The 14,602-nt window shown below is 40.2% G+C and overlaps 1 protein-coding gene across 2 annotated transcripts; it reads right to left on the reverse strand.

The window, feature by feature from the left end:
• Positions 1-1,212: 1,212 nt before the first annotated feature.
• pias4a (protein inhibitor of activated STAT, 4a) lies at positions 1,213-14,101 on the reverse strand. Of its 2 annotated transcripts, none has more exons than XM_031726751.2 (11): positions 13,970-14,101; positions 11,878-12,259; positions 11,664-11,748; positions 11,522-11,563; positions 11,248-11,338; positions 9,814-9,942; positions 7,925-8,030; positions 7,326-7,399; positions 6,074-6,234; positions 5,132-5,283; positions 1,213-4,995 (listed from the first exon to the last, which is right to left on the reverse strand). In XM_031726751.2, exons 1-11 carry the CDS (start codon positions 13,994-13,996, stop codon positions 4,721-4,723), a joined length of 1,524 nt encoding a protein of 507 aa, XP_031582611.1. In that variant the 5' UTR covers positions 13,997-14,101; the 3' UTR covers positions 1,213-4,720. The 2 variants fall into 2 exon arrangements, with proteins under 2 accessions (XP_031582611.1, XP_039463049.1); XM_039607115.1 differs by lacking the exon at positions 13,970-14,101 and adding an exon at positions 13,272-13,291.
• Positions 14,102-14,602: the final 501 nt, after the last annotated feature.

Consider the following 14,602-nt stretch of genomic DNA (forward strand, 5'->3'; position numbering starts at 1 on the left):
TAAAGCCCACTATAATAAAGAGATTTTTAGATTATTAAACTAGTGTTTGACATTAAAAACATGAGGCAAGCCCAGGTCTTTTGGGGTAATGTTCTCCCCACAGAGGAATCAACGCACTGGTTGGCAACGGAAACATGAGGGCAGACACGTGGCCTCGAGAGAAGAAGCTTGCAGCTGTTATAAAGCACAGTGCTGGGTTGGTTTAAAGCATCTCTGCTGCCTCAGGGAATGAATTCCTTTCATGAATTCTTTCAGCTGTGAGTTCCTCAACATTTCAAAATATGCTTCAAATACATGTGAGGCCAGTAGACCCAAAATTGAAGTTGGATTGGAAGTGGACCTTTCAGAGTAATGATCCTGTGCATACAAACAAATCTAGGGAATGACTCAAACACAGGGGAAAAAAAAGACTGGCCTATGCAATTTTGGAGATCACGGTGATATAATGGAGGGATTTGAAATGGGACGGAAAAGCAATAAAAGCCTCAATAATCCTGCAACTGAAAGAGGCGTCAAAGCTTTAGTCAGAATGGGGACAAATGCAATGCTGGCATAATTTCTGCTAAAGGGGGTACAAGTTTCTAAGAATTAAAGTGTGCTCACTTAAAAAAACAAAAACAAAAAAACATATCAAAGCCTTTGTAGCAGAAATGACTAAATGAGGCTGTTTTCATGTTGAAGCTTCTGTCTCTAATCTGTGGACGCCATACAGAAAAAGTATTTGTGTAGTCTTTTCTTCAGATCTGAAAAATGAATGTTGTTTTTTTCTACATTTAAAAAGAAAAACTCTGACAACTCCGGGAACTGTTTTTGTGACAGGATGGAGAACAACTACAGATAAATACGTGTTGTTTTTGTCTGTGATGAATATAAAGGTTTCGGTTGTGCTAAACTTGAATCCCCACTTAGACTGTAGTGTGACATCGTTCCAGTATGCTACTCATCGCTATCATTCTCATTTCCTGTCAGCACTCAACGGTCTAATAATGGCAAAAAAAAGTTTACAAAATATTTCATGTAACTATGACATCAGTGATGTTACCAGTGGTGATCTTGGATTTTATTCAAAACACATTTTCCTCTTCTGGAGTTGATGCGTACCTTTTTTAAGAAAATGAGACACGCTGAACAGTTCAGAGTTTGCAATCCATCACCCAGCTCAATAAATTCAGAAAATCTAAGACAAAAAAAAAAAAAAAAAAAAGCAGACTGTTTTTAAGAACTGATTTTTAATTAATTCCACACGTCAATAACAGCTGTTAGAATACGATCATTTTTTTTTTTCCTTTTTTTAATTTTACAGTTTTATCCTCAACAGGCATCAAATGAGTCCCCAGATCTGAGCTTTTGGTACAGAACATGACAATCCACATGTTAACCAGTCCTCCCAGTTGTCAGTGGCATCAGCTTCCAGTGCTGCTGCCCTCTACAGCTTCTTATTGTCCACTTGCCTATAGGAACTGGAGGCAATTCAAGGCTTAATAAAATATTATTTAAATTTTATTGTCTTTAATATGAACATATATAAAAAAAACAAAACAAAAAAACAAAAACAAAACATTTACATCATGGATTGTAAGCCTCTGCCCATGCTACCTTATGCATTATTACAAGAAGAGATGCCACTACAAAAACACCAGATCCTCAGCTCGCTCTCTAGCTCCCAATCTGCAAACTTACCTGGCTCAGTTCCACAGCAACTACCTGCACCTTCTCTCATCTTTAACCATAAGGCAATGAGAAGTTTAGGAGAGCCACACAAATAATGACCTTCTCTAACCCTAGCAACAAATGAAAAATGTGATTTTCATATGTATAGCAGTTAATTACAAATGCAGAATGCCTATTTAAAGGCGGCTATTAGAGTTCTTTACAATATTTTGCTTCAAAGCACCTTAAATATCTTTTCAGGGACACACTGATGCGTTAGAGGCCAAGTGCCATCAATCAGTCTTGTGCGGATTCCCAAAATATTTTTCTATCTGTATATTGATTTTGTGAGCCGTCAAAAGAAGAAAAATGGAAGACCACATTTGACTCCATCTACTTTTTCAATCATCAACGATGTCAGAGGATGCACTTGGAACAGTGAGGCCTCAGATCGATGTGTAAATGTCATTTCTGTGCACTTGAGCAAGTCAAAAGAAATCCTGTGCTGACAGCAAAGGGAAGCAAAACATGCAGAACGCCTTTCCAACCCTGTCATGGTGGAATAGGACTGCGTCCACTTTCACATTTTCTGATTCGTATGCAGAAGATGAATGATGAGAACTGTTCACAATGGGCGGGGGTCCCTTAATACGCACTACATGGGAGCTTTTAAAATAAATAAAGCATTATTAAGTTGATGAATGCATCACATGAAAGTGCAAACAGCTCTAGCAACAGTTTTTTTTTCTTCTTCTGAAACCAACACTGATGATCGCCCTGCAAATAAACCTAAATCCTGCACATGCCCAGTGTCTCTCTTACTGCTTCCCCAGTGGGGGTGGCACAGAGTGGAGCAGACAGGTAAAGTAAATATAACAACTCCAAGAAGCCACTCCTGCTGCCGATAATGTTACAGCACTGACCAAGAACAGGAGGATGGGATCCGAGCCAGTGTTCCTCTGGGCCTACAAGACGGGTATCTGCAAGGTTAGCTACAAGCTTCAATAAAAATGCTTAACAACACAGAATTTGGTAAAACTCCACAATCAAATCTAGAAAAAGAAGAATACAGGAAGAAAAAAAAAAATCATAGTTGTCAGCTGTGGTTAACACTGCCACCAATCCCAAGCAGTAAATGCAGAAAAAACACTGATCCCTGTGTGAAGAGAAGCCATCACATACAGACAATATTAGTGCAGGTGCAGAGGAAGTTGTAAGCCTACAGCATGTAGCAATTAAAGCCCAATTCTATTGCATCAAATAGATATGACCTTATCTACACTAAAAGTAGGCAGAGAGGGGCTGCTGGACGAAGCGTGCTACTTGTTCCAGACACGACCATCTGTAATCTAATCAATGACTTTCAACTTGTTGGGGTTGCACTCGATGACACTTCATTAAGTTTTGTTGTGTCAGACATGTTGAACCCACTGCAGCAAAATACTCCGAATGGCACTTTGACCCAGGTCGGCTTCATTCAGACGCAAAGAAAGCAGCGTTCAACAGCAGAGCCGTGCGCACAGATCAATGTACATCTCCACACCAAATACCAGCAGCAGAGATGCCCCGCCGATTCCATCAATCAACAGCTCCAGTCTATACAGAACTATGCCCAGTATTATGTAGATTTACCACAAACTATTAGGAGAATGTAAAGGACTTAAATAAATATGATAGTTTCAAAGCAGGTCACAACTGTGGGATAAAATGATGACTCTGAAATCCTGTTCTGTCCACTTGACTGGAAAATATTGATTTAAACATGCTGTCGCAGACTGGGGTCCTCATCTAATAGCCAGCTCAGCTGCGCTTAAAACCATAGGCTTCACTCTTTACTACTTTAACAAAAAAGGCACCTCATAACCATTTCCCCTCAGTGAACTCTTAAAAGATGTCTGCTTTGGCACAGCTGCCATGCAGTAATTTTGATGAGCTAGATCCATGTGGAATTCTGAGATACCAATCCTAAGAAATCCTGTTACAGACACAACTGCAGAAATGTTTTACAGAGTGAAACAGTTCCCGACCAGTTTTTGAATGTCTCTCACTCCTACAGTTGTCCTGGTTATTCATAATCGAACTCTCCTTCAACCAACGTTTTTCTTTTTTTGTTACAGAGGGATCAGAGCTGAATGAAGCAATGGAATTAAAAAAACAAAAAAAAAAAAAACCCAACCAAACAAACAACAACAACAAAATGCAGGAAAACACTATATCCAGTGTAAAATTGGATTCAGAAAAACTCGTCAATTCTTCCGTCTTCTTTCAAAGCTACTCTCTGGTCAGTCTGCCAAGTTTTTATGACTGAGGTAGGTTCTCTTTATCTAAGGACAAAACAAAAATGGAAATCACACACTGAAGCCAGTATTGTGTCCTGCCATTTCATAATAAAAATGATAAATTCCTGAAAAAACCCTTTCAAGCTTTGAATTCATTCTGTGAACAAAGAACAAAATAGGAAAGGTTTAAATTTGCATCACACTTCAGATATCTCTGCGGTGTCCTCCCACAAATTTTTTTATTTGTTTTCTACCTTTTACCAAAAACTACTGAGGAGCTTCCATTTTCAACTTGCCTGTGCATCACAACTGTGACAAAAATCAGAGACGCAAACATTGAACGCCCATGGCTAAAAGAGCCAGGAATTCCAAGTCATATACAAAGAGAGACGGGGTCGGAGTGGGAATAGTCTGGACAGAGAGAAGCAAGGGTTGTGACTGTGGTGGGGTGCTCAATCCATTCAGTCTCTTCAGCAGAGGCAGGACAGTACAGATGTTCACTGTAGGGTGACAAATGATGAAGAAGTGTAAGAGTAGCTTCCAGTGGTGTACAGTACAAAGAGGAATCCTTATCACTGTAGACTGAAGAACCATGGACAGTGCATGTTTGAGTGTGTTTGTCTGCCTGCCTGCCTGCCTGGATATAAACCAGAGCTGCTAAAAGGCTCTGACGCTGGGGCAAAAGGGCGGGTTGTTGCATCTAGTGGATTACTGTGTTCCTGTCCTCACGTTTTAAGGCCCCTGCCTCTCTGTCTCTGAGTGTCAGTCTAAGAGGGGACAGAGCGGTGGGGTCAGTAGGCAGTGACCAGGTCCTTGTCGTAGTTGTATCGGCCCCTCTTTGGGGCAGGACTGTCGGCGCTGTCCTCAGTGTCCTCACTGTCTCCTCCAGCCCCGCCCCCCTCCTCCTCAGAGGAAGAGTCAAGAGTCAGATCTACCACCGCACCTCCACCCGGTGCCACAGCAGGTGCTCCTGTGACTCCTGGCATCCCCACAGAACTGCTTCCAGACTTGGCCGTCAGACTAGTGCTGCTGTGGGCTGGTGAATGGCCATTTGCTTCGGGAATGCCTACAGAGAGGAATACAATTTTAAGGTAAGGAAGATTTTACTCTCATTACCTTCAGCGGACACAAACACACACACAGAGTGCAAAAAACCCCCAAACAACTACGGACAGGGTGATGTGACAGGGCTTAAAACTTACATATATCAACAACTGGGTAGTCAGGTGTGTTACTGCGTTCTCTTTCCCGCTCCCTCTCCTTCTCATCTCTGATGGGTCGCCAGGAGCCGTCTGTTAAGTACTCTATCTCCTCAATGTCCTCACTCGTTTCTTTTAGAATCTCAGATAACAGCCTGAAATGCACACCGGTCATTAGAGAGACGTCACAAAATAAATTTATACTCGGGAAAATCAAACTAATAGCTCAGTTCACACTCAAACGCACAATTAGAAATGAAGTAATAATACCATAATTATATTATACCATTATTGCCATTATAACATATATACGTCAAGATACTGAAGTTCTGATGAAGAAAAACACAACATATACTTTAATCTCTTTCATGAATGGAAAAACCATTTAGGAAAACATTTAATACTTCATGATTACACTTTCAAATATCAAACCTGGGTCAGGTAAAAAAGGGGCTTTCAAGCAAGCTTAGTTTAAGGAATGTAAATATATGTTGGAGCCAAAGTGTTGCACAAAGCTTTCAGTCTTTGCTACAGTAAGATGTGTTTGTGAGAGCTGCTGAGAACTTCCAAGACCAACACCCATAAATTGCTTTTTGGATTTTTTTTGACATACTTTTCGTATTAAGAATGATCTGTTGTGCTGGTAAATAAAATACATAAGTGTCGCTTCTGTAACATAAATGAACAGCAGGTGGAGAATTACAAATTTTGAAACACAATGAGTCTTCATACCAGACCAAATAAAAAGAAAAAAAAAGAAAGCGGTACATGTTGGTGCATGGTTGAGCTTGTATCAAGAATCCCTAAAACATCTCTGCAGCTTCAATGATGTTCCTCAAACTGGCATCACATACAGGTACTCAAAATTACACAATATAAACTTTAAGAATTTACTGACAAAGCTGCAGGGGCGGGACAAGTCAAAGCATGCTCTCATCTCCTTACCCATCAATAGTGAGGAGCTCAAATGGAGCGGGCTTGTCACAGACCGGGCAAGTCCATGTGGGCTTCTTTTCATTCATCTGAAGGAAAAAGACTGCATCGAAACACTGAAGGTGGGCACAAGTTAACACTCGACATGGTACCCCAAGTCGCATCTTCACCAGCTGGAAGTGAGAAAAGGAACAGATGTGATATCCCAGTGATATCATGCTTTTTAAGACATTTTGGGAGATTTCTAATAGCTAAACAAATTGAGGGGCTTTTAGACACAGCATGACAACAGAGCCACAGGATTGTGAAACAATATTTTCCAACTGCACGCACTGCACTAAAACAACATTTCTCCCTGTATTTGTCAATCGATATCCTGGAAACAAGTTTCCTTCCAAATGGTCACAGGGTTTCCCTACCCACAGACATAAGTGGGCGAGCTGGCCACATATATTACACACTCCCACAGGTATATGTGGTGAATAACTCTGGCAGTGTTTTATGAGTTTAAAGAGCAATCTGCAATCACTTTACTATTTGACAAAGACCTTGCTCTTATAGTAAAGGTTTGTCGCTGCTAACCAGTTGGTCTTGTCCTTCCTGTAGTGTTTTCAGGCTGGCCAGGTCATCAGTGTGACATTACTTATTATGAGTCAGCTGCTTCCTCAGAGAGGATCTTGTCTCACAGACAGGATTCCCACTACACTGTGCTGGGCTGCAGCTGGTAATGACAATCCTATCCTGGAGGTGTGCTGCAAGTTTCTGGACTGCAAACAGATGCTATAACAACTGGAAAACCGGTCCATGTGCTGCTCTGTCAAGCTCACAAAGGCTGCTGTTGAGAGCTGCAGTCCAAGATGGTGGAGTTGGAGTGTGACCACAGGACGAGACTTACTAGAGTGTCAGCTGATTACACTGCTCAATTATTTGTCACAAAGCCATTTAAACCCCAAAACCTTATTATTGAATAATGTATTAAATAAATGTGCATGGACACAATGAGCTTTCTACAACCGGATGTTCACTGTAGAACAGCAGTATAAACATAGCTTTGGTTTCACTCCAAGGTGGAATGGATGTAAATGAAGGCAAACTGTTTAAACGGAACATTTGATTAATGTAGTGAAGATATTCACTCTACGCTGCAGAATGTTCTGCTTTTCTGCTCTGACTGAGCAGAAATCATAATGCATATTTGCAGCAAATGTTGCATGAGTTGCTTTGTGTTTTAAAGCCCCTCCATTTGCGATCAGGATGTACTCACTGGACAGATGAGAGACACTCTGAGTCCTGTGGTCGCAATCTCGCTCTCTGGGTCGAAGCGTAGTTTGTCTTGTACTATAGATAAATGTAAGTACACGGTTACGACATTCTGTATCACACATTATCCTACATTATTTAAAATCAACTACACAGCGAGAACGGATATAAATCATTTTTTACTGATAACGATTCCACTTAAAGATTACATTTTTTACTGAATCCTGATCAATATTCCAAAAACTTAGACCTACACAGGTTTTAACCATCAACAATTATTTTATTATGTTAAAACTCAAAATTTAGTGTTGAAACTCGGGTATACAAGTGCTTGCTATTATTAGTCTGATGTCATTACTTTACAATGTGCAAATATCAAAGACATGTGGCAGGACTAAAAAAGGAAATGTGTAAACTGGAAGAACAACCTCAGACTGATCCTTGACACACATCCGTGCAAAATCCAGTCATACCAGAAACAAAATGTTCACAGTTATTGACTCCAACATTCTGCACTGAAGTGACTTTGTGTACCTTTCATCTTACTCTGAATGTGAAAGCTGCAAGCAAAAATATTTTGGTGAGTGTAAAAGCATCACTTACTGCGCTCACGGCAGCGTTCTGCACTCTCAACTGAGCAGAGTTTAAGCTGGCTGAAGAGGTCTGCTGCGGTGAAGACCCTCACTAAATACACCGCCACAGAGTAACGCTGCAAACACAGATCAACAGGTTTTTAATAAAATATAACAAGAATTTATCCACCGAGAATCGGGAACTGACAGTGAAACTTAAACATGGTGTTATTGTAAGAATTCACTCACTGATGCTAGAAGGATTACAGAACCATCACATTTGTACAAGGTAACCTCTCTAATGATTATGAGGAGACATCAGTGAATCTGCAACTTGGACAAGCAGCACATAAAATCATTTTGTATAAAGAATGTTACCCATGTTTGATTGTGGTTACAGTTCACCGACGAGTGATGAAATATTCACCATTTAATCTTTGGTGCAACCAAGTTTTTCCATGTAAAAAAAATTAAAATACAATAAAATAATAAATAAATAAACACACATAAAGATTCATTACAAAATTACAGTGACATAATATTGATTATATGGTTGTACCATTTCATATGATATTCTATGATAATAGTAGTACCCATTTTAACATGATATAATAAAGTCATGTTGTAATATAATACTTATAGAAATGCTGTTTGTTTATGTTCACTAGTGCGTGAAACAATGACACAAGCCCGGGAAAGCCGGTTAGAAAACCTGATCCAACACACAACATCCCAATAACATCCAGGTAGAGCGTGGGCGACCGTGGTTCAGAGGGTTGGGAAGCTCATCTTGTAACCGGAAGGTTGCCGGTTCGATCCCCAGCTCTGTCTGTCTTGGTCGTTGTGTCCTTGGGCAATACACTTCACCTGCCGCCTACTGGTGATGGCCAGAGGGGCCGATGGCGCGATATGGCAGCCTCGGTTCTGTGGCTACAACTGTAACACCAGTGTGTGAACACCAGTGAGTGAATTGTAAAGTGCTTTGAGGGTCTCGAGAAGCCCTCAAATGTATATAATATATATAAATATATAAATGCAATCCATTATTATTTTCAGTTTTATTATGTGACAATACTGGGCAGCACTGGTGAGTTATACAGTTAATTATTACAGTTATTGTTAAATTAAAGTGCGAAGCTTTTTTTAAATATACTTTTTACATTTTTAAATAGGGGATTAGAGAAAACAGTCCCTAGGCTATTCTTGTGCCTACATTTGAATAATGTTATATCACTGTATCAAACTTTAATTAGAAGTGTCATCAGTGACAAAAGTTCACTACAAAAGCAGGATGGGAAATGCCATTTTTGTACTTACACTTAGAAATGTTCCTGCCAATAAAACTGTGTGTGTGTATAAAATAAATAAAATGCCACTAATATCATTATTAGTTTTCTTTAAATACAGTGATATTTTGAGGCTATATCACCCACCAGTTATGGATTATGGAAATTTTAGACAGACTCCATATGCTGAGCAGTGAATTTATTATTTGTACATGGCAACTGCAGACAAAATGTGTGGAATGTGCATTACCTCAAGTACATGACACTTTTAAGTGGAGCCGTTTCATCACATGCGATCAAGCTGTGACTAAAATGAGGTTGCTCAAGGTTTGCACAAACCTTCTTGCTTGTACAAAATATGATAACAAACCTAACCAAAAGTCCTTCTGTCTACACACAATCTCTCAAAATACTCAGTGTGGTGGCAACAGTGCTTACAAAGGTATATTACACACACAGTCGAGTGAGGCCAATGAAACACTCAAAGATCTACAAGTATCAGCATGCCTCGATGAATTACAGAACCTTCCAAGAGGAGCTGGACAGATTAGCAGAATGAAAAAAATAAATAAAAAATATCTGTGCTAATGACAACCCTGAGAGCTACGGCTGCAAAAGGCAGGATTCAACTGACCTTTCCAAAGTTTCCCCAGGTGATGGTGACTCTGTTGGTGACATTGGAGAGGTGCAACCATGGAGTGATGTTTATAGGACGACAAGGACGACGAGGTTCAACACCAGGCTTATTGGAAGGATAATATCCCTGTAAAACACACACAATTTGAAAATAAATAAGACTGCAACAGTTAATTATGTAATACTTCATCTCAAATATCTTTTCATAATTTCAAAACAGATACCTTCTTCTCACTACTTTTAACACAAATTAGGGTTGTTTCCTTTACCATGCACAGCTAACCTGCAATATGAGCTGAAGGTCATATTTTTAAGTGTTGATTTACCTTCATCAAAAAAAATATTCAGTTTACAATAGGGCTGTGATATATATAATTTGAGATAATACCAGTACAAATAAAAAACAAAACAAAACAAGTTAAATCATGATATCAATGATTTAGCAAAGCCACCTGTTTACTTCTACTGCTAGCACAACAAGACAAACCCAGACATGCCTTGAGTGAGAACCACATGACAGCCTGTGATTACAATTCAATAAAAAGGAGTGACTTAAACAATCTTTATGCATAATTCTTTGCAACATATACCAAAAAAAATCTAAGTTTTCTTCTGTACATACTTTCATTATTACTATTATTACTGTACATCCAACATTATTATTGCACTACAATGGTGCTGGCATCTTGTAGCAATCAATCATGTATTAGGTGCTTTCATGAATGACCACAGATCTTTGGAAAAGGATGGAATTTTCCCTTTATTTTGTTTGCACTGGGTGGCTGCGGCTCAGGACGTAGAGCAGGTCATCTACTAAGTGGAAGGTTGGTGGTTTGATCTCTGGAGATGCCAAAGTATTGTTTAGAACTCATGTTATCTAAAGCACAATGGAGCTTTTCAACAATTCACAGTATGTACAAACAGTCAGGGATTAAAACATCTGTGTATTAGACAGAATGGCAGGATTAGGCCAGGAGCCCAAATTTAGACATTTATGGCCAAATTTGAATCCTCAGGAGGTCATAGTCACACCCTCCTAAGCTGTCATCTAGGTGCTACCCTGCCAGTTTGATTTCTTGTGGCACACCTTAAGCCATATAGTGACGGCCAGCTGGACAGCTTCCTCCTAAAGTTTTGTTTCCTGAGGTCTTCAGATAAGCCAACAGCATCTTTAACCAAATCTTATTTTTCCCCTTTATGTTGTTCAAGACACATTTACATTAGGTTATATTATCCATCACTGTCATATTACGACATTTTATCACTGACCTGGTAAAACATCTGTGACTGACACCCAGAGACACCCTGACTGTATCTGAAAACGATGCTATGAGCTATGATTGAGAACACACTTCAAAACAGGAAAACAAGCCCAGCTTAAGTCATGTCTGTATTATGAAGGTGTGGGACATTTCAGAGTTAATCAACTCACCGGCACATGACAGTAGGACTGATTAACTTTGACAGCTATGTTGGGAGGATACTGGTCCTCCTGAACACCAATGGAGTCTGTGTAACAGATTCTGCAACAGAGAGCAGTAACAGAGGAATAAATGAGTGAGGTCTTCTATTTTAAGAGACTAAACACAAACACTGTATATACAAAGAAGCAATTTGTCCTCGTTTGTTTGAATGATGATAGTTTTATGACACAGTCACTACCAAAAAAAAGTCAACACCCCCGAATGTTGTTACTGGAAACTTACCTAAGAACCACTTGGATTGATCGGATTCCTGGACGAAGTTCACTAAGAAAATAATAGGTCACAAATTAAAATGAGCTTCACAGGTTATATTAACCTGGGGTTAACCTAAAGTGCAGTTTTAACAGACAATGTGACTTTTTACCTTGCATTTCGAATCTGGTCTGCTTGGCTGGGTGTTAACTCAAAGATGCACTGACTGTCCTGGAGTTTCTCACTGTTCTGGGCAACTGTAAGGAGATGGAGACAAAATCCATTGTAAAAACAGAACAGTGCAAATTCTCATCGTTGAGTAAAAATGCAACATTTCCCAAAAACACAAACAGACACAAAAAGCCTAACAAATAGTCCACACTCACTTAGCTCTGTTGGTGGTAGCAGTGTCTCTAAAGTTTGGTAGAAGGGCAGTGGCACTAGCTTCACCTCTGCTGCAGGTGTGGTGATCGGTTTGGAAATGCCGTTGAGGTAGTCTGCGCCCTGAGAGGTGGCAGTAGGGGAAGAGCTGAGGGATGAGTAGTTAACTGGGACACTTTCCGGACGCCGTGCAGCCAGCCAACCAGATGTTTTAGGGAAACGTGACTCGTAGAGCTGCCGGACGTTCTTCAGCAGCTCTGGGCTGTATTCGGTCTGCACTAGCCTCAACGCACGCCCCACCAAGTCTTGCTTCAGCCCACTTTTGCTGCGACCCATTGAGGCCAGCAGCGTCTGCAGGTCTGAGACCCGGAAACTTTTGACCATATTCTAGTGAGAAAACAAGACGAAAAAATAAAAAAAATATAACAGGAGGAACACAAAAACAATTAGATTTCTGGAAAGGCAAATGAATTAAATAATTTAATATCGTGTGCAAAGTCCTGCGTAAACACACCTACACACGTCTTTTTAACCCTTGGAAGATGCACAGAGTTAATTACAGGTAACTTATATGCAGAACAGAGGAGTTCACCAAACTGCTTGGTACTTGCTAAAATTAGCATCTGTCCTTGGTCACTTTAATCCTATAGAGGCTTTAACGTGTGTTGTAATTAGCTGGCTATATTAAGAAGTTCACTTCCAACTCTGGGAACAATGGCTTGGCCATGATTCAAGTGATCACACTAATTGTGGTAGTGTTAATTAGGCTTTAGAACCATAAACTTCCAAAGGTGGCTTAAAAGTATGAATAGAACTTGGAAAAGCACTAATTCCATCCACACTATCTGTCATTTAACACACAGAAAGCTAAAGGAATAGTCTGGCAGGCTCAGTTACAATGAAATAGGTGCCTAAAAACTACTATTTCTTGTTAGTGGTCTAGAAATGTGCAAATAGTGCAATAGTTCTTACCTACATCAAACATATACATACAAACCTATATGTATAAATCTGTTTACAGTCCACATCAAATGTAAGACAAATACGGCTTTGCAAATTCTGCATGTTTATGGCTCCATTAACTGTTTAATATAATTTTAATTTGCCGTTTATGGCTTAACAACCTCATTTGTACACTAATTCGAAAAATGTAAGATGAAGACACACCGTAGCAGGCGAGGATGTTTATTTAGTAAAAACATGAGGTGCAGACGCACATTGAACTGCAAAGTAAACGCAAAATCTCTTATTCTCGACATAATGTGCGCCAATTTTCTCCAGCCTATATACAATACTTGCATAACATGTGGAATCGATTATATGAATACCGTGTATGGTCGTATGATCCTATGTGAGGTCGTTTAAAAAAAAGAAAAAAAGAAAGACAATTATTATTTACTTATGATGAAGTAGACAGCACGCGAACTGGGCTCTAGGGGCAAAACACAGGATGTTGTTGTTTAGCCGCCAGACAAGCCTCAGCTTTGTCTGACATGGCCGAAATAGACATTAGTGGAGAACTGCTTCATGTCTATATTAAAAACCAGGACTTTATGGATGGATCCGACTGAACCGCTGAGCTTCAAATACAGCTGCGTTACAGACTGCTCTACCTCACTTGAACGTTGCTAGTGTAGCCTGTGCTATCGCCGGGCTAGCTTCTCACACTCGGCATTCAATCACGACTGCTAGATATTTTGACAGGTGCACAGTTCATAAACTAACTGGTGAACTACAGACAGATATTCCTGTAAGCCAAATAACGTCAAACGGTAACATGCCAGAAAGCAGGCTAGACCAAAAACAACCACACGCTTATATGGTCTCATCATTCATTTTCGGTGTCTTCCTCCAGAGCCAGCGTGATGCTAGGTGAACCAACGCACTTGCCTGGTTAACATTTCCAGGCAGGCTAGCTACCTTAGCACCATAGGCTAGTTCGTTTCGTCGTGCTTGAAATACACCACATTTGTAAGAGTAAATACCCTTTAATAATATTCGCACAAAACCCACAGTTTCCCCACAACTGGGATGACTTTCAGCCCACACTCCCGCGCACGTCTCCTATCAAATCAAAGCCAACCAAGCTCTACTTGCCATCGCTTCCACCAGTTCGGCCGCCATCTTCGTGCAGCAGTACCGCGAGAGTCAGAGACGACGGCCAGTCTTGCACCAATGGAACAATGACCCTGCTTAGATAGGCAGTCATCTCCAGCCAATCACAGCGCGACTTTTGCCAGCATCTGAAGCGATTCACTGAAAATAGGCGGGACCACGTTGTTTTAAAGTTACAGCACAACTTTTAAAAAACACTAAGAGGCAGGTCTCCCTTCCAAAATAGGCCTCTGTGTCGATTAATAACACCACGTGTCAAAGTATTTTAATATTGAGGCTGTTTCAATTTTATAGTTTTGCGATATTCTGAACTCGTGTCTTAAAGATAGTTTAAATTCAGCGTGACGGGAAAGCATGGGCTGTCAAGTGGATTGGGTCGCATGGTCCCTTCAATTCCCGTCCGAGCAAAATATTCCATTTCAGGTTAGGCGAGCAACCGTGAGATGTGGCGTTAATGCTTTGTCTGAGGCATGTTCATAATTAAATTAAAACGACTTATTAAGAAAACACACTTACTCGTGTAGGTATAGTCCTGTAATACCTTCTATGTATCACAAATGCCAGGTTGTGTTAAGACATCAGCAAAATGGAAATATGTTTGCTGAGGGAAATGTC

Source organism: Oreochromis aureus, linkage group 23 (genome assembly GCF_013358895.1).
Source record: "Oreochromis aureus strain Israel breed Guangdong linkage group 23, ZZ_aureus, whole genome shotgun sequence".
In the NCBI taxonomy this organism is placed as follows: Eukaryota; Metazoa; Chordata; class Actinopteri; order Cichliformes; family Cichlidae; genus Oreochromis; species Oreochromis aureus.